This window comes from Marmota marmota, unplaced genomic scaffold (genome assembly GCF_001458135.2).
Source record: "Marmota marmota marmota unplaced genomic scaffold, marMar, whole genome shotgun sequence".
Classification (NCBI taxonomy): domain Eukaryota; kingdom Metazoa; phylum Chordata; class Mammalia; order Rodentia; family Sciuridae; genus Marmota; species Marmota marmota.
The window spans coordinates 34,350,516-34,376,479 of NW_025999968.1; the positions used below are offsets into that span (position 1 = coordinate 34,350,516).

Consider the following 25,964-nt stretch of genomic DNA (forward strand, 5'->3'; position numbering starts at 1 on the left):
ATTATTTTATTACTTTATTTCTTGGGGGAAATTTGTAATCTCCCCGTCACAGGAATTATAAATTGGGGCTTTAAACTCACATAGTTTTAAGGGGATTGTTGTCCTTTGAGAAGCAACAAAAAGAGAGACTTCTTTGATTATTTCTAGAAGCAGTCCTTTCTTAGTGAATATGATCACATTATGAGGAGTGTCCTGCCTAGGGAGGGAAGAGTGTTAGTACTTTTCCATTCATAGACTTAAGATCCTGCAATCAAATGTCTTATACACTGCCCATTAATGATGATGATTTTGTTACATATGTCTTTATAATTTTAGAAAAAAAAAGATTATTTGCTATTATTTACATTTTCAAAGATGGACTGACTATGCCAATATAATTCATAAATACCTTTGCTACATATCTTCAAGTCCTATGCATTGTTGACAATCTTAACATTCAGGCACATAATCCTGCTCCTTCCTCTCCCCCAAATATATCCACCAACTCTGGTCCTCATACCTGGGCTGTAGATAATGTGGCCTCCTAGTTTTCAGATTGTAGTCCCTTTTTATGTCTTTAGTTCAATAAAATGATTCATAATGTTGCATTTTACTCTCAAAAATGTCATGGTTTGGATTGAAAATTACACATTCACCTTTGTTATAGAACCAACATAACAAAAAAGTTTTGCTTTGCTGCAAAGCAAATTTAAAGATAATTACCAAGAAATTAAGTCATCCCTTCCTTGACTGTTACTTATCCTTTCTTTTCCTAATTGTCTACATATTTCCTGAGAGAACATTTTCTGTGTATCTTGGACAGAGTATTTCTCTAATCACATGGTTAAGTTGGAATTTTCAAGACTAGGTAAAACTTGAATGTCGTTACACATTTATAAAACATTCTGTGTCAACAGTGAGGATATTTGTGCTGTTCCTGGAGGTCTTGGGAAAAAAGAGTCAACAGAGATTCATCATCAATACTGTGAAATAAATCCATGTGCCTCCTGCCTGCGGCTCGGCAGCAGTCTCTTCATATGCATAGATTTGCCTTAGCATTATCACCCTGAAATATTTTTTTTTCAGATATGTGTCCTACCTAGACATGAAGCAAAATGTCAGTACCCCTGCCTGTGAAATGGAAAACAAGGGCTTAGAGGTTACTGAGAAGAGAGTAGTGCTCATTATGTATAGAAAGTAGAACAATGTCAGGCACATGTGTTACTAAATAGAACCTTTGACTGCAAATCCATGCAGAGACGGGGTTTATGAATGTGTGTGTTTGGTGGAGTGGGGAAGGGGCAGGATGCTGGGAGGAGACTAGGTTTAGAAATCTGATTTCAATGAGGAAAAGCAACTAACATTTAGATGTGAATTTTCTGTTCATCAGACTTGCCCCATTAACTCCATTTCATAAACAGCCAGTCAGTGAAATCCAGTGTTCCTTGTCATGATCAAGTGTCATAGCTGTGTGATTGTAACAGTTTAATGCTCTGTATTGTCTTGAAGTCTAAGAATGTGACATGAAAACTCTCCTTTCTGAAATGCTCCTTGTTCTTTACTAATGTCCTTTGAGCATGCTGACAAATGCCTATGTGATCTTTCTGTGGGACCTTTAAACTAATATCCTAGTCTTTTCAACTAGCTTCTGTTTAAGCAGAAATCATAGAACATAATTACAAATGTAATTGGATGAGCACTGATTCTGCTTTCCTCACTTCATCCTGTTGGCACTTTTTCAAAATTCTATTTCTATGCATTTTTTTAAAGTGCATTTTGAATATCTTAAATTTTACTATGCCAAACACAATGCCAGTGGTTTCAGGGAAATAGGAAGTAAAATATTTTGAATAAATGAAAAGAACCTCTTGACATAAAATATCAAGCCAGAGTGTGACTTTGGGTAATCATGAGCCTTTTTTTAGCATTTCCCGTTACATATAGCCATAGGTGTGACATCTGCTGGACCCTGGGGGCTCCATCCACATACATCCACATATTACATCAGCACCACTCAGTACACAGAGTTCATTATATTTATTATTGGAAGCTCTGAAAGTTAAGTTGTTTTTTGGTGTGCTAGCAGCGAAAATTTCATTTAGGGCTGACTTTTTTTCATTTCTTCTTCAATTCCTCAAACTGGGGTTAGCAGTTAGCTATGAGAAGTAATGACAAGGACCTTTCATATTTCCCGTGTCCTTGTGATTGCAAATTAATGTTCAAGCACTCCACTCTTGCTTGAATAGCTTTAGTTTCAAATGTACCTTTTTTTTTTCTTTTTATGAAGACTTGTTACTATGGCTCTGAATTTTTGAATGTAGCTAAATTACATTGACTCTGAAAAGATCTGACTGAAAGACAACACAATGGAATTCTTAAGACAGGGGCTGTTGTGCTGCAGAGGAAGGCCAGTGTATCAATTGGGTACACAGCATTAAGGTTTTTGTTGTTGTTCTTTCTAGTCTGCTCAGAGATGAAGTGGTTTGGTAAGAAGTGACAGTTGTAGAGGATGCTATGTGTTCCACTTTGCAAACCCGGAGCTCTAATCCTAAAGTAAATTTCTTATCATTGTTCAAATGTACAATGGAAAATACATTTTGGCAGCTTTTTTGATGCATGATCGGTAATCAATATTCTAGTTTGTTTGTTGTAAAGATTTTTTTTTTCCAGGCAAGCTTTAACCTTAAAGGGTGTAATGTGGATTTCCTTGCTTTTTCTTTTTCTTTTTCTTTTTTTTTTTTTTTTTAATCCAGAGCAGCATTTACTTTAAATTAAGGGGAAAAGATTGGAAAATATGTCAGTCTCCTCCCTTTATGAAATGACATGCAAATTGCTCTGGTGTAATCCCACACCAGGAATAGAAGATAGGAAAAGTGGGGGAGGCCATGCTGCTACTTTTGAGGTCTGCAGTTCAATTTCAGGCATTATTGATTAGATTAAGATTTATAACTGCAGAGAGAGTGAAGGTTCTCAGAGGGGTGTTATTGTTCTATTGTTTAGCTTCTAGCGTGGCATTAGAAAAATGTTCAGCCTACTCAACCACGCTTCTAAATGTAAATTATGACACAGAAATCAAAGTTTAAAACTCCACACATTTTCTATCCGTTCAGAAATGTTTACAATGATAAAAATGTAGTGTTGTGCTGTTTGTGTAAGGCATCAGACTTACAGGACGTTTTGATTTTTATGATTCTCTTTGCTTTTCCTTCCTTCCTTTCTCCCTCCCTCCTTCCTTCCCTCCCTTCTTCCTCTTTCTTCTCCTTTCTTTTCTCCAATAATAAATACTTAAGTGCACCTATTAGTCCATTTAATAAGCATTTACTTTCAGATTCCTAGATAAGGTTCCAGCATACACCTGATAATACTTGTTTAAGAATCCATCATCCAGTGTTTGGAAATGATTAATAGCAGAGGATTCCTGTTTGTACTGGAGCCCATGAGCTAAATCTCTGTTGCTAAATGCAGGGTCATTCACAGGGTAACGCACACTTCCCCTCCCAAGGTACTAGAATGTCAGACACTTCAAAATGGTACCTGTAGAGACAAGCTTCTTTTTCTAACCTCGTATTGGGTTTTATTCATATATCAGAGTTTCAGACCTACTGGCTTGGTTATTTACATTTGTTTTATGTTCAGCTGTCTGCTTGATTCATACTAATGTGATATGTTCCCTTTCTCTTCAGCTTAATAACTGGTTTATATTTTGTTTTGATTTTCAGTCCCGTCCTTTACCTTCACGCCAACAGGTATATATTTGCACTTACCCTCCTCCTATCCTTTGTTAGTTTGGCATGTGTTGTACTATTGTGTTTCTGGTTTTATCTCATTTTCAGCAGTAACTGGGGGGAAAGGACTTAAATGGAATACAATACTTCATTTACTCACGGCAGGCATGCATTTGAAGTAGAAATGGTTGGTGTTGCTTTTCATCCATCCAATGCATTTATTTATTCACCACTCCACGTTGCATCTTAGCCCTGTTTGCATGTATTTCCATTAAAAAGACACAGTGTTTCTAGCCTCAGCATGATTTAACATGCTAATCATCTTATTGATTATTTCATACTTGGCAATGCATTTTTCCCCCCTTAACTTAAGCTTTTAGGTTTTCCAACAAAAATTTCTCTGCCTTGTAATTCTCTGTCCATAGAATCAGTATTCTGAAAGGTAGCCAAAATACCCAGCACATGTGAAAAATAAAACTTTTCATTTTCCCCAAGTCTGAGTCCTCATATTCCGTTCTATTCAGTTTCTTTCAAAGTGGATCCTCTTCTTTCACATCACCTCTAGTAAAAGATGTACCTGTAGTTATGCCGCCTCAGTTTTAATCCAGTTATTGGAATCACTGGGAGCAGTTATCTCTCCCAAGCAGACTCCCAGTTTGGAGTTTTTCTAAGTAGCAGAACTTGGCAGCTTTTAAAAATACATTTCTTCTTAGAAAATGTGTGTGTATTTACAGAAAAGCTAATCTTCTTAACCCTTTGCCTAACTATGTGCAAATCTTTTTGTGGTACAGTTCTATTTTTATGCCCCAAATTTATTAAGCTGAGAAAGCTTTCAAAAGCATTAAACCATATTTTATGAAAATATAGTTATTAAAATATAATGAGTATGAGTTTCAAAAAGCCACAATAAGAAAAAATAGGTAAAAAAAAATGGTCACATCAATAGTCACAACTTTACATCTTTGTCTTTGGAAGGGCTTAACATCTATTTTTTGTCTCACTGGTTCTCAATCTTCTGGGAAAATCTAGTAGGCTTTTGTAATATTTACCTACAAGGGCAAGACTTAAGATTATACCTACAGAATTATGAAGTGGTATGGTCTAATAAACTCAAAATAAAAATCTATGGGAATGCTAATGTACAAGTAAATATATAATAGTTACATTTAACAAGAATCTGCTGCAGTTTTACTGTTGCTTTTCTCAATCTTGTTAAGACTAAGAATGATGCATATTTAATTTAATAAGAATTTTAAATTATTAGCTGAATTAGAAACCTGCTGTGTCCTGTAAGGATTTTTACAATGTTACTGGGTAGGAAGGGAGAAAGAATCCCATTGTACAAAGATGCTCGTGAATGTAATAGCTTTTGGTATATAAACGTGTCTATTAATTGTTCCTTTTTTTTTAACATTCTAGTAACTTATCAGAGAGGAGGCGAAGCTGTGAGCAGTGGAGGGAGGTAATTATCTTCCTTGTTTTGTAGATCCTTGGGGGAATTTAAAATATTTCTTCTTGTCTTCCTCACTGATGCAAGTTTCATTGCTCCAAAGGTTTAACAACTTAAAGATAAAAAGTGTTCCAGTCTTTTGGAAAGAATCCATTCATCTGTGGTGTTGAACCAAGTCATTTACACAGAAATACAGTTCCTGATGGAGCTGTTGCACTTTAGACAATTGCCACCAGAGGGAGTACGTTAACCAAGAAAAACAGATTGCTGATTTAGCAGATGATTAAAAGGAGTTAAAGTGATTAAGCTGTGGCATTTATGAAGATTAAGAAATATAGCTAGTTAACAGATACTATCAAAGAAAAAGTGCTCATTTGAAAACCTGCTGAACGCAGCAGTTGCTCAGAAGTTATAGGTTATGTTTGTTTGTTCTTGTTATGAATTCAGCTTAGTAGATACCTCCATTTGCAGGGAAATACATTCGAATAAAAAAAGAAATCTAGGTAGTTTGTTAACAAAGAACTTTTTCACCCTTTAACTAAAAATATCCTCAGTCCTATACTTATGATTTTTGAGGTAATTATTATTCAGTGAACTTTAATATATTCACAGAGAAATCACAAATTAAAGTGATAGGCGGCTTAAAGGGGCTGAAACAGGATGTAAATTACATGAGGCAAGTTCCAGGATTTTCCACAATAAGGTGAATTTTCTTTTTTTTTTCAAAAACAGTAGCACCTAGACATAAAGGGAGAAAAAAATTCTAACCAAAACCAATTTATAATTCAAATTAAATTAGCTTATTAGAGTGCCCTTCTTCATATGGTTGGATAATCTGGTTAGCTACTGAGTAGTCAAAAAATGAGTAAGGTATTATTCCTGAATCCAAGGAATATACCTCCTAATAAGAAAATTACTAAACTTAATTTATGGCAAAGAGTTATTTAAATATATATATATATATATATATATATATATATATATATAGACTGCCTTTAGCTGGTGCTGTACACATGTGGCAGTAAGCATTAATCTTTTCTTTCCTGGGTACTGCTAACTTCCTGCTTTCACAACTGTGAAACAAAGCCAGCCACCAAAAGACCCAAAAACTGGCATGGTTTTCATGAGGAGTAAATCCACTTGATTGAGGGATTAAAGCAGAGCACATTTTTGCATTCAGGGGAATTCCATATAAGTCACAGTCCAGACATTCATGAAAGAGCTTCTGCCATAAGAACATTTTCCTGTGGGTAAATCTGGAATGCCTGATTGTTTAACTACCTCTCTCTGTGTCTATTCATGACTGTTGACTTCAGTTTTATTGGCACTAGCTCCTGTGCATGGGCATGTGTTCACATGCTTATACACACGTGCACACACATAAAATATTAACCTAGCTCCTTCTCTAAACAATTTACAACCCAGACAGACCAAATGGTCTCATGGAAGACAGTGGCAGGAATGCATAGGTGGGAAATGGTGGTTTCTAGGACAGGAATAAAAAATTGTAAAGTTCCTGAACTGTCTATTTAGAAAGCTCACTAACAAAGAATCATAGCATTTTCGACTGAAAAACAGAATCCTGGCAGTGAAATTGATATATCTCAAATACTAACTAGAAATTATCATTTTCCTAAATGAATTGATAAAAGATGCTGGAATGTCACAGAGGCAATAATACTTAAATAAAAATTTTAGAGTCAGTGCTCAACATGACAGTTATACCCACAATTTTAAATGTATTTATTCATTAACTATAATGGACACCGACTACAGGGCAGATACTGTGTTAGCTGCTTGGAATGCGTCAGTGAGCAAAGTGGATAAAATTCCTGATCTTGTGGGCATTTGATTATGGTGGGAGAGATGGAAGATGGATAATAAACATTTTTTAAAAGGTCAACTGTACCGTGTCAACAGTTGATAAGTACTGGGGTAAAAATCAAGTAGGATGAGAAAGAGAAGGTTCATTAAGAAGAGGCCTCTTTCCTAGCCATGATGAATCTGTGCGGGGGTGGGGAGGGGTTGCTAGGACCAAAATACCTAAAAGAACAACTTAAGGAGGAAAGTGTTTTGGCTCAGTCTCACAGGTCTCAAGCCCTGGTCCATTGACTTCATTTCTGCAGCTTTTTTTTTTTTTTAATACATATTATGTGGTGCTGTGGATTGAACCTAGCACCTTGCACGTGCTAGGCAAGCACTCTACCACTGAACTACAACCCCAGTCCCCACTGACCTCATTTCTTTAGGCCCAAGCATCATGGTGTATGGCAGAGGAAAGCTGCTCAACTCTCAGCAGCTGGGAAGCAGAGAAGTGAGAGTTGAGGAAGGGCCAAGGACAAAATAAACTCTTCCAGAGCCTGCCCCTGGTGATTACTTCCTCTGACTAGGTCTCACTTCCCAGTAGTCTGCTAAGCTCTCAATGTATTAATCCATCAAGTGGATTAATCCACTGATCAAATGAACTCAGCCACTGATGAGGTCGGAGCCCTCACCATCCAATCATTGCCTAAAAGCCCAACCTCTGAACCTTGCTTCGTGGGGACCAATCTTCAACACAAGAGCTTTTGGAGGACATTCCAGATCCAAACCATAACACTGATTCTTGTGATCACTGGAAAAGAGAATGAATAGCAAATTCAATATCTGCTGTGGCTTTCCTCACCTCCAACCCCTGTCTTGGTTTCCTTCATTCATCACAAACTTCCTGGGTCCTCCCTGGACCTACCACCTCTCTTGGCTGATGACACCTAAGCTAAGATCTGTTGATCATCCTCTTTTGCCTCCTGCAACCATTACTGTGTTCTATGGATCCTATTTTTTACCCCTCCACTATCACTGATATTCTTTCTTTTTAAGCACTTATTCTCCCTTGCCAAAACTAGGAGCTCCCAGCTGTCCTAAGTTCATCCAGTTTTATTAGCACTGTTGTCTACTAATTCTCTTTCCAGTGGAGGCAGAATAATCTTTGAAATCCATGCTAATTGTGTAAGTTCCTGAGCTGCTGAAAAATCCCACCTGCAGCAGAACTTGCCATGTTTAAAATATCAAGTCCAAACTTGGCATAGCATGTGAAGTCCACAAAGTCTTGGATTTTGCAGCCTCGTTTTTCGCTTCTATGTGCTGTGCCCTGTGATCCCTTGTGTCAGGTTATCTCCAGTATGTCAGTGTCCTGTATCCTTGCTACATGGACATTGCTAATACACAGGCTAACAATGTCTTCCCACCCATTATCCCTGGTTAGTGTATCAGATTTTACCTGCTGTACCCTCCACAAAATCTGTACTGTGCAACTATCACATTGTCTCCTACCCAGGAGGAGACAATGCATTCGCTTTTCTTTGTATCAAGAGTCACCAAATTATAGCTTTTGCACCGAGTCCACCCTGCCATCTGTTTTTGTAAATAAAGTTTTATAAGAATACAGACAGGCTCTCATTTGTTTGAGCTATAAAAGAAAAGTCAAGCGGTTACAACAGAAATTAAATGACCTGCAAAGATTTCAGTGGTTTCTATTTGGTCCTTTTACAGAGAGAGTTTGCCAACCTTGGTAGATAGAATTGCCTCTGACAAGAGAATATGAGATCCTGGATTATAGAAAATATGTGGTTTATTTATCAATAAGTTAATTTTTTTGTAATGTAATAAATGTAGTTCAGTGAAGGACATCCGTAAATTCAAAAACTGTATGAACTTTCAGTCATTTAAAAGTTACCTAAGAAAAGAACAAATGAGTTATTTAATAAGTGAATGTCAGAAGACCTCAATTCAGTTCTTGATGACTTTAAGGAAATTATTTGGTGCTGGATTGTGTCCTCTAATAAATGAGGAGGTTGTCTGGAACTCTCTCCCAGTTCTCCAAACTGTCATTTAGTTATTCTCAGAAAAGAGAGAAAAACATAACAGTAAGCCAAGAGAACTCTGGGCTCAACTTGAAAATGGCAAATGACCTTTGAGGTAATGCAGGAGAGAAACATAGAAATATTAAGGAGCTGTCTTTATTAATTTCTTTTCTTTCCCTGGAAAATTCCAGTTGCCTCTTCCAAAACCTCTGCTTAAAATTCAAACCACATTCAACCAGGAAAAATTAGAGAAAACTCCAAAAAGAGCAGTGAACAAGTGAAGATAACCTGGTGGAAAAGCCAGTACCACATTCCCTGTCAGTAAGAGGGAGGAAAGAAATGGAGCATCAGGTGAAGGTGCTCTTTAAACATTGGCCACTCATTTAGCCTGGCAGGGGGTCGACATGACCCACAGCTGACAATACTTTCCGTAAGGCCCCTCTGCCATATCCCCAGCTCTGGAACCCCATAGTCTTGTATTTTGTGGTTTAACAGTTTAAACGGGTTCTCTCAGAGTGAGTGATTGGAAGGTGTCAAGTAGCAGAGTAGGAATTAAAGGCAGTTGCCTCATAATTATTAGTGCACCTTTGCCCTCTTTTCCTTCATGGCGCAGGTCTATCCCCTTAATATGTGACATGATATAATGATGTGTTAGACACACGTTAACCACCGTAACCCACACGTGTTTTGCTTTTGCTTCATATTTGGCTGTAGTTTGATTGTCTGATGCATGCTGATGAGTTTTAAGGGATACAAAGAGCCTGTGAAGCTGTTACTTTGAAAGACTTCTCAAGCTCTTGTCAGAATAGCTGCCAATGACCTCACCTTCCTCCAAGACCTTGGACACACACACACACACACACACACACACACACAGCATTTTAAGATTCATCATGGGACAGTGAACATGGCTTACCTTTTTCCTTAAATAATTAGCATTCCAAACTCAAGTCTAAACAGAAAGCAGGATGTGAGTTGTTAATCCTACTTCCTGTTGGAAATCACCCATCTATATGAAAAGTTCTCTAAGCCAGTGATGCTATCAAAGCATGCACTGGAAAAATATTAACACTCCCCCCAACCACACACACACACACAAAGGGAGTCATAGTAGCATGAAAATATTGTCTCTTTCTATTAAAACATATAAGTTGAGCTGTGGAGAATTTCTACTTGACCTCTGCTGCAGACATAGCATCATCTCTGCAGTGTCAAAAATGGGAGTTTTATTTTGAATAACTTTGACAGTGATGCATTTATGGTTTAAGTTCAAGGAGAAATAAAGAAAGCTAAAGATTACTAGATGCAGAAGTTCTATAACAAACATGTATTTCACAGACACTAGATATCTGTGGTATGGCTTGCATTTAAATGCATGAAATTTTAAGTCCGGCGACATTTCTCTCCAAAGCAAATTATTTATTTATCTGTTACTGGGGATTGAATCCATGGATGTTTTACCACTGAACTACAACCCCAGATCTTTTTTATTTTATTTTGCTGAGGCTGGCCTCAGAATTGCCATCCTCCTTCCTCAGCCTCCTGAGTGACTGGGATTACAGGCATGTACTACCGCACCAGGCTTCAAAGCATATTTTTATCAACAATTGTAATAGGTAGTTCAATTTTAGCAGCTTTGTCCTGAATTGGGGGCCTTTGGATATTTTCTTCACTCTCCATTAAGAATGTTTAAGAGCTTCAGGGAATTTCCTCAGGCTCCAATGTGTGTTGATAGCACCCTAGTTCATGGTGTGAACTCCAGGGCCACAGCTTGTGCTGGAATCCCAGGTAGTCACTCACTCACTCCATATAGCTGTGCCCATGTGCCTTGAGTTCTCCCAAGTGTCCCATTTCCTCATCTGTAAAACTTGGGTATTAGCAATCCCCGCCTGTAAAATGGCTGTGATGGTTCAATAAATGAATATATGTAAAGAATTCAAAGTGCCTCTCACACTGTAAACAAAGAGGAAACATGCATCCTTAATTGTATAAATATGCACATATATGGATACAGATATATGGATTGCAAATCCATATTCTTCATTTTAAGTGACTTACAAATAACCAGCACTTGCAAAATATGTTTCTCTGTGGCAAAATAGGAACCATTTAGAGGGCAATGTCAGTTTCTTGCTTCCCAAGTAAATGAGAAGGCTGGTTATTGCATCTTAACAAAGAAAATGAAACCACAAAGAAAATCTTTGCATAGTCTGTAGCGCCAGACTGTTTATTGAGGATTGGACAGCACATCATACATCATCGCCTCTTTTGCTGAGTTATCACACGGAGTCGATGTTGAAAAAGGACGTGAAGAATGCTGCTCTTGGACTCCAGTTTGAGTCCCTGGCACTGGTGGTCCAGGGCTCCCATTAATAACTCCCGATGCACTTGGCCTCTCCAGCACTTGGTGAAAGAGGATTAACATCTGTTGTGCCAAAAAAAAAAAAAAAAACCATGAGTGCTAATATTTCTTTTAGTCGACATCTTTGTTTTACCAGATTTCATTCAGTAGCTTTCCTTTGTTTATTTAGGAACTCACGGCATTTTACATTGTCACCATCAGAAAATGTTGACAAGCTCACAGAACTGTTCACTGAAACATCATTGTAGCTCTGTGCAAAATGTCACGCCAGTCTGCACTCACTATTTCTTAAACATGGGTTGGAAGCAAAATCTGTAAATCTGCCTAATGTGAAGGGTTCATTGTCTCAATAAAGGAATTTGTTGCATTCTTTAATGAAGTTGTGAGAAGAGTTGCAATTTTTTAATTTTTTTAATTTAAAAATGAATAAATGCAAATGGATTTAGCTAGAATATTTTTTAGTTACTAAAAGTCTTTATGTATCCGTGTTTTCAGATTCCACGTTTGATTTTTCAATCACCATGACTAAAGGCAGAATAGAACATTGTAAACAGTAAAAGATTTTAAGTCTGAAGTACAGCAGTACCAGTTCACAGATGTATGGCTCTGTGCACTGAGACACATCTGGAACTATATATTATAGTTGCCTCTCTGTAAATAAAAGGAATAATATCATTCAGCATAATGCACCAAATTATTGTAAGAACAATTAAATGAAATATTTGCTGGAATTCTGAATAGAAAATATTATTTTCTGTCCATATAACATTTACTCTTTTTTCTCTCTAGGCCAGGACTTCTCAACATCAGTGAACCTGCTGCACAGCCGTGGCTGGCAGACACGTGGCCTAATACTGGCAACAGCCACAATGACTGCTCCATCAACTGCTGCACCGCCGGCAATGGGAACAGCGACAGCAACCTGACCACCTACAGCCGCCCAGGTTAGGGACACGGAGAGGGAGATAAGCACTGGCCTTGGGCGAGTTAGCCAGAAGCAGCTGACTCCTTTCCCTCTGCCCACCTGGGGAAGGGAACTTTGATCCACATTTTCATGAAATGTCCAACACTGTGTAGCAAGCTAGCATGATTCAAATATTTTCTCCATTTCTAAACTTTTATATTTCACCCTCCACCAAGAAGATTTCCTCAGAGAATGAAGAATACAAGCTCTAGCATAGATTGCAAGTAAAGAAAACAAAGTCATGCACAATCATTTATGTTTTATAAGAATGTGTACAATGATAAGTTTAGTTGCAGTAATTTATTATATTCATGATTTTAGGAATAAATAACAAAGACCAAAAGGTCAATAAATCCATAGTTTGAGTGGAACTAATTCTAACAGTAAGAGTTATAATATTTGAACAAGAATAATAACAAAAAAATTAAATGAACATTTAAATCAGATATTATAGTATAATGTAAATCCTGAAGAAATAAGAAATACACACATCCATATATATTTCAGGTGTGTAGGTGTACATTTATAGTCTGTTCTATACTTTGGTTCTGAAATATGTGTGAGTAAATTACTTTGCTAAAATTTCATGCTAAAACATCACAGTAAGACAAGTAGATATGGAGCATTGCAAGATCTAAAGGCAGAAAAAAATACAGATAATTTCTTATGAAACAAAAAGTCCCATTATTAATAAGATAGGAAACATTTAAATAGTTGTAAAGAATCAAATGAGATGCCTATGAAAATAAAATAATGCATGGAATTAAGGAAATGAGAATGAGAAGATGGCATGTAAGTAAAGATGTAATAAATTATAAAGAACAAATCATAGAACTATCTATATGTCTACCCTAAAAACAATCCTGTGTCTCCATTATTAGATGTGGACATGATCATCCACACAACGATTGTGTGTCCTCCAGAGGCCCAAGTTCTGCTGTCTATATAGATAGTCATGTATCATACACAAAAGACTATGCCGAGGGACACCTACTGGAGTTAATATGTTGCATTGTCCAGTATGATAGTTACTGGCAACAGATGGCTGCTTAAATTCAAATCAGCTAAATAAAATACAGTTTGAAATTCAGCTCCTTATTCTCACTACCCACATTTCAAGTTCTCCATAGCTGTTATGTGGCCAGTGGCTGCTATATTGGACACTGGAGTCTTAGGACAAGTCCAACACTTTTAGAAGACCTTTTGGATAACACTCATATAGAAATACTGGCAAAGCAAAATGAATATATTGCCTTTAGATTATTTTTTAACCGTCATTAAACAAAATAATTCCTAGAAATTAGATATGAGAATTACTGTAATCCAGATGTACCAAATATCTCTGTTGCTTGATCATGTATGATTGAGTTAAGTAGTTAAATTTAGCAACATAGAGAAGCTGAAAAGTTTTCTTAAGATTATATTCATATTTACATCTTTAGTAGCAAGTATGTTAATTTTCATTTATTAAGTTATCCAGTTGAAACCAATTCTTAAAGAGACCTGTTAGTGATAGTGCTACTTTTAATCTGAATAGAATAATGATGTTTTCCATGGTACCTTTTTTTATTTTAAAAATGTTTATCTTTACAATATGACTTTAATTATTCCTGCTGTTTTAATATTTTCAATCATAGGCCTTAAATACATCTCTCTCTCTCTCTCTCTCTCTCTCTCTCTCTCTCTCTCTGTGTGTGTGTGCGCGCATGTGTGCGTGTGTGTGTGTGTGTGATCAGTTATTTAATTTCTAAAAATTTCAGTGAAGGGAAGATCAGAGTGGAATGAGATATTAGACATACTAGATATTATTTCAGGCATTATTTGATTAAGTGACCTGGTTAGTGTGGTTCATTTTGTCATCATTATTGTCATTTTATACTTGGGATGTCATTACGAAACCATGAAAAAATGATTATGTAGCATCTCTCTTCAATAATGATTACCCTATATGACCAAGATAGGAACTAATAAAATTCTCCTTAGCACTATTGACTATCACCTTATCCCTGCTCTTCTTATCTTTTGAGGATAAAAATATTAGAATCTCAAGTGCTTTGACCGTGGATACATTTTCCTCTTTGGATTCTTATGTGCTTTGTTCTGTAGCTTCAAATAGTTCATTAGCCCAAGACTAGAAAATTTAAAGTTGACACTTAAAGATTCACGTATGTATTATTTTAGTGGAATTCCTGTTGAAAGGGTTGTTAAAGGAAATTCCTATTTTAAAGTAGATGAATTATTTTGCATACAGCACTGGCATAAGTTCACAATTATGTCCTCTCTACACGAATTCTCTGGATGCTCTTATTCCCTCAAGTTTGGTTTCCTTTAGAAAGTCCATATGAGTATGGGGCCCTTTCTATTGATCTAATTTAAGCCCATTGGTACTTTACATCCCAATTTTACTGTGACTCACAAAGCTTCTTAGAAAGAAATTGAAAACGAATAACCATGCAGAATGACTTTTTCCTTTTCCTCTCCATTGCACATAGCTGATTGTATAGCAAATTATAACAACCAACTGGATAACAAACAAACAAATCTGATGCTCCCTGAGTCAACTGTTTATGGTGATGTGGATCTTAGTAACAAAATCAATGAGATGAAAACCTTCAATAGCCCAAATCTGAAGGACGGGCGTTTTGTCAATCCATCAGGGCAGCCCACTCCTTATGCCACCACCCAGCTCATCCAGTCCAACCTCACCAATAACATGAACAATGGCAGCGGGGACTCCAGCGAGAAGCACTGGAAACCACCCGGTCAGCAGAAACAAGAAGTGGCACCAATTCAGTATAACATCATGGAGCAAAACAAACTGAACAAAGGTGAACAGCTCTGCCCTTATTCCTTCTCTTTCCCATATTGACACTCTTAGCCCCTCGGCACTAGATGTCAACAACTGTGACTCGCAAGTCACCTCTTTCCTTTGGTTATTGTGATTTTCTTCTTTCTTTGGTTTCAGAATTTCCAGTGTCAAAGAGTTAATTAGCACCACAATAAGCTTGGAAAATTGATTTTATAATAATATATAAGTATTTTCAAATGGTTTTGAGATTAATTTAAATTTAATAGTAGGTGAGGGATTGCTGAGGACATACAATCTTTTATTCATAAGGCAGATGTACAACTGTCACAATACCTCGCATTTTCAATAAATAGACTATTCCACTCTTTCCACTTGAGGATGGAAGATAATTGCTTCTACATGGTCCTATGAACGAAGGGCCTTTTTATATCAAACTGAAGAAAAATAATTAAATTAAACTTGAACTGGAGAATTGGTTCAATTTGTTGTATTTCTCAGACCTTGTGTGGTTCCTGAGATTGCTACGATGTATATAATTTTAGAACCTCAATTTCTTGGGTTGACCTGATTGAAGTCTGCCAGTATAGAACCAAAATAAATGGAGTTTAGTATTAACTTGAAGCTGCAGAATAGTATTTTATGGCCTGAGGGGAATATTTGTGTATTGTAATGTTGTAATGCATGTGGGTTGAAAGAGATAGGTGTTTGATTTCTTTGTAGTTCATCAGGCTACTGCTTTAATAACATGATTTGCAAAGTTATATACCTCTAGCTATAACTAGATTGCTCTAATTTGAATAGATGGGGCAATGTTGTGCAAGTATCCTGGTCAAGAATGCATTTTATGGTACATAATTAGAGGTATGGATTTATTTTCTTAGGCTTGAGTTGAGAGCATTTTCTTCAAAAATAAAACTTTGTGAAGCTGGAGAGTATAACAAGATAATTTAAACATTTCATTAAGTTCATGTCATGTTTTAATTTGATAATAAAGTCATCTAGCTTTTTCCCAAGTTTGAGAAGGTACTTAACTGGTATAATAATCCAATTTAATAAATATTTATTAAGATTCCTGTGTACATTGATGACAAAGACTGACAAAATTGAGAGCAGATTCTGCAGCTATGGAGTTACTGTGGGGATTCAAACCATTACATTATTTTTCCATAGTGTGTGGTTTTACTCTGGACCTCAGAAAGCTCTGACAGTCCTCTGTACAAACATTTCAGAACTCTGATTTATTGTTTGTACTGCTTGTAAGCAGATTTGGTATGTCAGAGTGTAATAAAGACCCCGGAATGCAGCTAGGCTGACAGATTATTACTGACTACATTCCAGTAGCAAGCTTATCATCTGGATTTTCACCTTTGCCTAAATAAGGAGAAGCATTTCTGGGGCAGATTAGATATTTTATTTTCTTATCAGGGATACATTTTTATGAGATATCATCTAGCTGACAAGTTTCCGTTTTATTTTTATTTTATTGCAATTTATGTTTTATGAGTTGCAGACGTGGCATTTTATGATTTATTCTTGTTAGAATTATTTTGTTACTATATATACATGTATGTACATATTTTGAGGGGGAGGGTACTATTGACTGAGGGCACTGGGTCTCATACATACTAAGTATGTGCTTTACCACTTAGCTATACCCCCAGTTTCTATTCCTATATTTTAAAATAGACATCCATTTTGAGTATAAGTCTTTTTATAGCCTGACAATTTGAATCTAAAAATAAATGAGAAAAACAGACAATTGGTTTCTTAATGTATTCAGAAATATATACAAAATAAAGAGATGTGAAATAACTCACAAAGAAAACATAAATGTACATTTTTTTTCTATCTGAAATATCTAGATTATCGAGCAAATGACACAGTTCCTCCAACGATTCCATACAATCAATCATATGACCAGAATACGGGAGGATCCTACAACAGTTCGGATCGGGGCAGTAGTACATCTGGTAAGGGGATCCCAGGAAACATCAACCTCTCTGTTTAAAAGATGGTACAGCCCCAGATGGACTGAAGTATTAAATCACTTTATATCATTTGAATCTAATCTTTCTTTGTATCAGGCTTGGGTTTTTGTTTTTTATATCAGACATGGGTCTTATTTTTTCAGTTTAAGGGACTGTATTCTCAGTAAACCATTTTATTTTCCATTAGGTATCAAATACTAAGCTCCCTGTTTTCTTCCTTTATCAGTAAATCAAAAATATGAACTAAAATTTAAAGGCAGCTACCACTAAACTTTAAAGGCAGCTGAAACTTTTTTCTCCCTTTTCCAAAATATAACGTAAGAAATGTTGTACATATCTGTAATCAGATAAATCTGTTACCATTTGAAACAATGCTATTAAAGCAAGTAACATTTAAGTACACTTCAGCACTATAAAAACCTGAGAGACAATAACCTGAGATCCAGCTACGGTCTCAGTTTATACTTTCTCTGTGATCCCTCAGTTCTTGTTCAGGAGCCTCATAAAGCAACCTCCCAGCCTCAATTTGTCCATGCCTCAAAAACCACAGAGACTCCTCCCTGTGGTCTTCATGCTGGGGCAGCTGTTTGCCAGCTGTTTTCCTGATAGGGGTTGCAGATGGGAGCTTGATGGTACTTAAGTCCTGTTTTTCTAATTAAAGGTGGTTCATTATTAGAACTAACATGTGGCAAGTCACACCACAATGAGAACAAACTAATTGGTCTTGAATGGAGCATGTATCTGCAGGAGAGGGTAGAAATGGCACCTCCCAGCAACTGGATCAAAGTCATTGCTAGGTTCTTTTAGCCAAGTGTCTCTACCTCCTTCTGTAAAAAAACATCACATTCACAGTTTGCTGTCTTCTTTTAGCTAAAGTATGCTGGTTTAACATTTTCTAACCTGTGTTGAAATTTTTCCTATTAAAAGGAGCTTAGAAATGGCCCTTTTTCTTTGTAGATTTTCTCAGATTCTACTGTCCATTAATTTGTATTAACAGTGAAAATATTATTAATTTTTTTTCTTTTTTTAATTAAGTAAACTGACTTAAAAATGTCAAAGATCTACTTTTGGGAAAAACATAAAATATTTAAATATTAGATTGTTGATGTCATTTCATCTTTATATTTTTACTTATAGAGAAAATCATATTTTAATAGGGGAAAACCCCCATGATTCTAGGTTATTAATTTTCGATTGACCTTCTCCATCTCTTAGCTTAGACACTGAGACCATGAGGCCATGCTGCTATTCATCACCTGTTATTCTGTGGATATTTGGTAAAACGATTATAAAGGAGTGAGGTCTGGTGAAGGCAGGGAGCAAGCAAAGGAAGTACATGAAGTGCAGGAAAGGTCTGTGTGGGTCAAGCCACTCGGTCAGGTGGAGCTGCTACCATGCATGTGTCTCAGGAAATCCAGAGGAAGACACTGGCCTATGTCAACTCTGTCACGCATGCACAGTCACCCCAGTACATAACAACCGAGTGACAGACAGAGAACAGAGACACCCAGGCTCAGGGCTGGAGTCACAGTTTATTAGTAACAGCCTGTTCCTCAGCCCACACTTGGTGTTGTAACATATCAAGACAAGAGCATCTGGCATAACAAACACTGCCGTTAGAAAATTCCCAAGTGACTTAAAAAAAAAAAAGTCCCACTGCCACTGAGTAAGCTATGACCTATGTCATTTGCAGGGTGACATGTAGCTGTTTAAGTTAGGATTAAAAAAAAAAAAAAAGATCAAGATAATTCACTGATATTAAAGGATAACATGAGAAAAATCAATTATAATTCAATTGTAATTAACAATTATTGTCTATAATATAAATATGATTCTAAAATATATTCAGGGGGAGAACTTTATCCCCAGATACCTTTTGACCTGAGGTTTTAAAAAGGGAACATATGCATCTATGGTGTGCAAAGAATACACCAAATCTAAAATTGGAAAACTGTAGCTCTTGAAGAATTGGGTTATTTCAAACTATTAAGAACATTCAGCAACATTATTTTACTATAAGCCACAATTTTATAGAAACAGCAGCTGAGAAGATGTCTGTCCCTTTCTAAGAGCATTTTTTGGCTTCTTTTGTCATTAGTTATATTAGTTCTTCCAGCATTTATTCTCATCTGTATCTGCCTTTCTGAAGAAAACTAATAATTTCATTGTGCCCAAAACATTTCAATGGACAAGTACAAATTATATATATTCAGTGATTTAATGCAACAGTGGAACTCTAATAGATCGTATCTGTATCATATTGTATTTTAGGTTTCAGCAATTAAATAATAGAAAGACACTCCAGAAAATATGTCTACAGCTCATTTGTTTTAGATGATAATCCATAATGCAATTAATTACTGTAGGAAGATCACTATTAATGATATGACTTGTAAAATTCATTTATGGTTTTATTGCTTTTTTGCTATGTGTTCTACAGTTAAACTTGGGAATTCTTTGCTTCTTCTCTTCTATAAAATTCTGTTTAAAATTAATGAAGAAAAGTGTGTTTATCTCTATATACCTGAATAAATTATAAGATCATATTCACAGAAAATAATTAATCATGGATAATAGGAAAAAAAATTAAAGGCCAGGAATAAAAGACTTGTACTTCATTTCTTCTCTAGGAAGTCAAGGGCACAAGAAAGGGGCACGGACACCCAAGGTTCCCAAACAGGGTGGCATGAACTGGGCAGACCTGCTTCCTCCTCCCCCGGCACATCCTCCTCCCCATGGCAACAGTGAAGAGTACAGTATTTCTGTAGATGAAAGGTAGGTGGAACATCACCTGTGAATGGTATGATACATTTGCTTATACCCACCCAAGTAGTTGTTACACTATACTGCCAAGAGGAGACTGACTCCTGAAGTTCACAGTGTTATCTCTAAATAACACAATGCTGATCAGTAGCACTTTAAAACCCTCCTCAGGGATGCCCATAAAAGAATTAGTGCTCTAGAAACTTCTTTAGGAACTGGGAATTACACACACACACACACACACACAGGAAATCTTGAGATTGTATGTATAGAATTTCACGTATGATTTTGTGATTTTCAAAATAGTCATGCACTGCATAAGGTCAATTCAGTCAATGTCAGACCACATATATGATGCTCTTCCCATGATATTAAAATGGAGCTGAAAAATTCCCATTGTCTTTTATTTTTACTGTATCTTTTCCATACTTAGATGTGCCTAGATGACTACTTCCCCTGGTGTTACAGATGCCTTCAGTATTAAGTATGATGATATACTGGTTCAGAGCCTAGGAGCAATAGGCTATATTATTTAGCCCGGTTTGTGTTCAATGCCATGGAAGTTTGTCTAAATCTACTCTGAAGTTCAGACAGTCATGAAATCCCCAAACAAGGTGTTTCCTAGAACGTGTTCCTGTAGTTAAGTGATACATGACTGTGTTGGAATTTCTTTGACACATTGTTAAGTTTTCATAAAATAATTATGTGGATTTACATACCACAATTTCTGGAGACTACTTTTTTCTTAGCTATTATCACATTATGCTGAAAATTACTTGTAGAGGTTTAAACTTCCCTGAATTATTTCTCAGAAGGATTTAACAAGAACAAATAGTCCACATGAAAAAATGAAAAGTTAGAATGCTTCCTCTCATTCCAGAATCTTTATAATTGGATATGATAGCTCAAACAAAACAAAACAGCTGCTTTAGTAGTGAGATTAAAAGCAGAGAATTCTCTTGACTTAGAGAATTAACTACAAAAAAAAAATGAAATCTACTTGGAAATAGTCTTTTCAATGACTTTATAGAAATAAAGGCTTTGTTTTTTAATTCTTATAAAAAAGTGTTTTGCAGTCCCAGCTGTGTGCAGAAAACAAAACTTCTGTGCTTCTCTTTTTTAATCATTTTTAAATAACATATATTTTTAAGTAAAATTTTTTTACAAAAATGTTAACAGGCGATTCCCATTATCCATAGTAGTTATGTTTTATAAAGTTACTGTGAACACTGAATTAGTGAATATGGAACCATTTGTCCCTAGGGGAAATACAGGGTTAGATTCTTTGAGCCTCAGGTCACAACATTTTTGTTGATCTGAGGCCTTTTTTTAATGTGTGTTTTGTTTAAAGCACCTTTATTTAATATATATTTTTCATTAATATAGTGTCATTTCTGAGAAAACGCATCTGTTACAGATGCATTTTCTCTGTTAGGCACATCACAACCCTCTTAAGTTAGGAGTGCCAAGCTGCATGTTAACATTTCCTCTGGGTGCCATTTTTAACAGGGAAATCACTGATATTAAGCAAGAAAATTTCAAGCAATGTGGCCCTAAATCAACTGTTCAAAGGATGTGAGAGCTGACAAAAGAAAGTATTTGTTGTCTTGTTTTGCTTCTGCTGGGGACATGCATGTCAGGTGGTTCAAATTTTTGGCGTCTTTTTGTATGTGTGAAGATGACCACAAAAACATCACTAGTATTGATATGGGGGTTTCAAATTCCCTGAATCGGTGAATTTGCGAATATAGAATCTGCAAATAGTGAAGATAAGTTTGGTCATAATAGTTTGTTTTCCGGGCTATTTTAATAGAATATTTTCTTCTATTTTAGTTGACTAAAAAGGGTTAAAATAAAATATGCTATTGTATATTTTAAAAAAAAAAAAAACACTACAGGATATACAACTACTCCCCAAAGAGAAAGATTTGTTTTACCTGCGAAGAATGAATCTAATCTGCTGATAGGTGTTTTTCACCTTGAAAATGATAAATCAATTAAGAGCAGGGATTTTTATGGATCCTGGGACCATGCAGAGATATGGACTTTTGCAGAACTAACATGGCAGGGTGTGGGAAAACTGGGAAGGCAAACGTAAGCCAGATTATGCCGATACTCAAATGCCTTGCTGCAGCATTTTTATTTTATTCTCTAAGCAATTAGAGAGCCATTTATTACTTGGAGCAAATGAATGACCTGACAGTGACTTGTATTATAGTAAAGCAATTTTCGAACAATGTGACCATGGTGAAGCAAGGAGTGACTGGCGGCAAAGAGATCAATTAAAAGATTATTGCAGTAGGACATGCAACAGATGAAAACAAGGGAACAGATTGTAGGAGAGTCCTTATAGGTAGAACAGAGATGAATTGTGGGACAGGTTAATGAAGAGGAGAAAGGAATAATTCTCTTCAAGATTACTAATTTGGATGGGTGAGCAAATTGCTTGGCTACTTGATAACAAAGGAAACATAAGAAGGAGTTACAAAAATTGAGGTAGGAGGATTAGGGAAGTAAAAAAAAAAAAACGATAAAAAGCAACCACATTATTTAAGCATCAGTTTTCCTAAGGTAAAGTAAACAAGGTGGGGTGGTAGAGAACGAATAAGAGAGAGCAGTAATCAAACAGTTTATATAATGCAGTACATCTTTGTCATTCTAATCATTAAACATATTCCTGGGATAAGATAAAATAGAAAAGTGTAAGTACTCTCCAGATTTATCTTGTCTCCTACCCAGATCTAGCCCAGGAGCAGAAGAGCATTTAATTATTTAGGGGTGTTGTATTTTTCACTTACCATCCTAAATGCAAACCAACCAGTTCATTTTGTGCCCAACTGAAGAAATAATGATCTATTTACATTTTCAAAAGAGAGTCCTATTGAACTATGTAAGTTGTTTCCAGTATCTCTCCCTTTGAAAACATTTAGAAAGTCCTTTGCTGAGGGTCTAGAACTTCACACTATCTGCAATGCCATCTTTGAATCTTCTTGAGCATATGTTGCACTGGAGGAATAGAACATACTAAGTACATTTGATATATACTAAGTTAAACTATGTTAAGTGGATTTCTTTATTGTTTCTTTATGATTTCTCAGCCTGAATAATATGCTGATAATAAGTTACAATCTTGCAGAGAAAAATAGTATATGCTAATACTTCAAAAACCTTTATGATAGCAGACTTTTTAAAACAATGAATCCTTACTATGATTTAGAAGAATTAGCAGGGCAGTGACGTATTGCATTATATAAGTTGTAATTTCATTACATCTCTCTTGTTTATTCTCTACCACCTAAATTGATTACATTAGCTCGGGAAAGCTGATGTTCAAATCGTGTGGTTGCTTTGTATCTTCTTTTGCTTTCCTAATCCCACTGTCTCACTCTGTGTAACTCTTTTCCTCTGTTTTCTTTGTGATCAAGTAGCCTAGCAGTTTGCTCATTCATCCAAACTAGAAGTCTTGTACAAAATTTTTCCTTTTCCTCTTCTTCATTAAGCTCTTCCACAATTCATTTCTCTCTTCATATTTGAAAACAAGTCAAAGCTGACATTCCACTTACTATAGCAATAGTTTATTGGGAGAAACTGAAGTAAGTCAGCATGTTCTCATAGTAACACATAACATGTTGTTTCAGCTATGATCAAGAAATGCCATGTCCTGTACCACCAGCACGGATGTATTTGCAGCAGGATGAATTAGAAGAGGAGGAAGATGAAAGAGGTCCCACACCTCCTGTGCGGGGAGCAGCTTCTTCTCCAGCTGCCGTGTCCTATAGCCATCAGTCAACTGCCACTCTGACCCCGTCCCCACAGGAAGAACTCCAGCCCATGTTGCAGGATTGCCCAGAGGAGATTGGCCATATGCAGCACCCACCTGACAGGCGGTATGTGGTTTAGAAATAAATTTTAGCAGAATCAGATCATTTCCACTACTTACTGAGTGCTGTCCCATGAAGTAGTTTTCAAATCACATGAGCATTTTCTTGGAGTATTTTCCCACAGTAAAGCCTGATAAAGGACATATCAGTAATACTGTTGACCATGACATTAGATTAATAGATCCCAGGGCACTTGCAACCATAAAATAATGGGCATTGGTACTCACCCACTTATGATAATTACATTCATGTACATGTGGCCTGATAGTCTCATGACATGTTATTGCTGGTGGGTGTTTTTTGTACTTTAACTTTCCTTGTGCATGAGCAAACCACTTCTTTCTTTAGAAAAACAAATTTTTCTCTTATCTTCTAAAATTGAGTTCCACATAATGATTTGTTCTTTCATAGCTGTAATGTCATAGTAGAATGAATGAGTTTGGTGTGTTCATTTTATGTTGACCTCAGATACCTTTACTTTGATATAGGTTGGGATTATTTTATCCAGGTTACTACACAAAATGTGTGAGTGGGTGTGGGTGTGGGTGTGTGTGTTTAGACTTTTTACCCTAGTGAACATCATCATCCAATACATATTTTTGTTATCTGTGACTTCAGTTGTCATTTCTACCACATAAAAGCTATGACTGTATCATGTTAGCTCATCTTTCATTGTTGATGATATTGTTTGTACTATTTTATTGCCCTTGACACATTATAATATGTGTCTATTGCTTTCCATATTCCTAATATCATTTGAAATCGAGTATATCATTTGCCTCAGAAGATTTTCCCTCAATATTCTTGAATGAATAACAAATCCTGGTTTGTGCTGTTTGAATTTTATTCTGCAGATTAAGATAGAATTTGCAGTGTTTGCTAACAATTCTGTCATTAAGAAGTTATTACCAAATTCAAATCCTATACTTCTTAAACAGAAGGAAGTAGTTAAACCTTTCCCTGTGTGACAAAGGGGAAACTTGGATTGCCATATATTTAAATAGTATTAACCTTTGAACTTCATGAAGATTGAGAGCAAATAAGTTGTCTTTCTTTCCTATTAGCATCACAAGCCATCTCAGCTACTCTTATTAGAAGCAAATGAGAGACGAACAGAGACCATTAAGCTTCTTTGGTTCTCTCAAGTAACCTATTTCCTTCCACTCTCCTCTGTGTGGCCTCTGGGACTCCAGATCTTCCTCCTGACTAACCTTTTTTTTTTTTTTTTAATTATTCCTTTTGTAATCCTTTTTACCTTCCTGTAAACAAAAAACAAATATGAGTTTCCTGTCATCTGTCTGGACATTACAGCCATAGGCTCTCCTTTCAATCCTCCCTTCTTTCTCTATTAACTATGTGGCTTGTAAACTTTCCTTAGCCTTCTCTCCCAGTTACAGACTCGCCTACTGCTGACTGTGGTTCAGCCACCTCCACCTTCCCAGTTCCTGGCTACAATTCTGCCCACTGTGTCCTAGCTTCTACACTTTTTGTTTCCATCTGTCTGCTGAAAGTAACTTCCTAATGCTAAAATCTAAAGACTTCTTTGTCCTTATTATTCTTGAGCTCTCTGCAATGATGGCAGTTTTATAAATTGTTATGAGAATTGAATGAGATAATGTATGTTAAGTACCTGCAGAGGGGTAAGTTTTCAGCAAATAATAGTTCCCTTTTGTCCTCCTCCTTGTGTATCACCCCATCACTTGATTTGACAATTATATTCTGATGGCTGTCAAATTTATTTAGCCAGCCCAGACCTTTTCCCTGTGTGTCACAATGATATTTTCACTTGGACATCTCCACATGTCTAAACCCAAATTGATCATCTTTGCTCCTTGTCCTACTTTAATGGCTACTTATTTATATACCAAGGGGATAGGCAAAAGCATAAAAAATACCTTTGTCATTTGGAAATAAGCTGAATTATCCTTCTGCCTCATCTTTTGTCTTCATACCATCTATGAATTAAAATATTTACCGTTTCCCTTTAATGCTAATTCCAAAATAGCCCACGATTGTGTTCCTTTGTTTCCATTTCTGTTGCTACTGGACCAGGGCCCCAATCCCTATCCCTTGGAATTTTCCCATACTCTTGAAATGATATCCATTTTTCTTTCCTTTTTCTCTTTACCTTCAAATGTTCTTTCATTGCATGGAAGTCTGGATCTGTTTCCCCCATTTCCAGTCCTCCTATGAAGCCCCGC

The 25,964-nt window shown here is 36.3% G+C and overlaps 1 protein-coding gene across 1 annotated transcript in view; it reads left to right on the forward strand.

Moving 5' to 3' along the window:
* Window positions 1-25,964, forward strand: part of Robo1 (roundabout guidance receptor 1) — a 1,050,317-nt gene that overhangs the window by 996,413 nt on the left and 27,940 nt on the right. Inside the window, exons 19-25 of the mRNA XM_048803857.1 lie at window positions 3,699-3,725; window positions 5,124-5,166; window positions 12,148-12,302; window positions 14,815-15,150; window positions 16,994-17,101; window positions 19,750-19,894; window positions 23,521-23,769. Of these exons, the coding sequence (XP_048659814.1) occupies window positions 3,699-3,725; window positions 5,124-5,166; window positions 12,148-12,302; window positions 14,815-15,150; window positions 16,994-17,101; window positions 19,750-19,894; window positions 23,521-23,769 (1,063 nt within the window). The remainder of the gene's footprint in view (window positions 1-3,698; window positions 3,726-5,123; window positions 5,167-12,147; window positions 12,303-14,814; window positions 15,151-16,993; window positions 17,102-19,749; window positions 19,895-23,520; window positions 23,770-25,964) is intronic.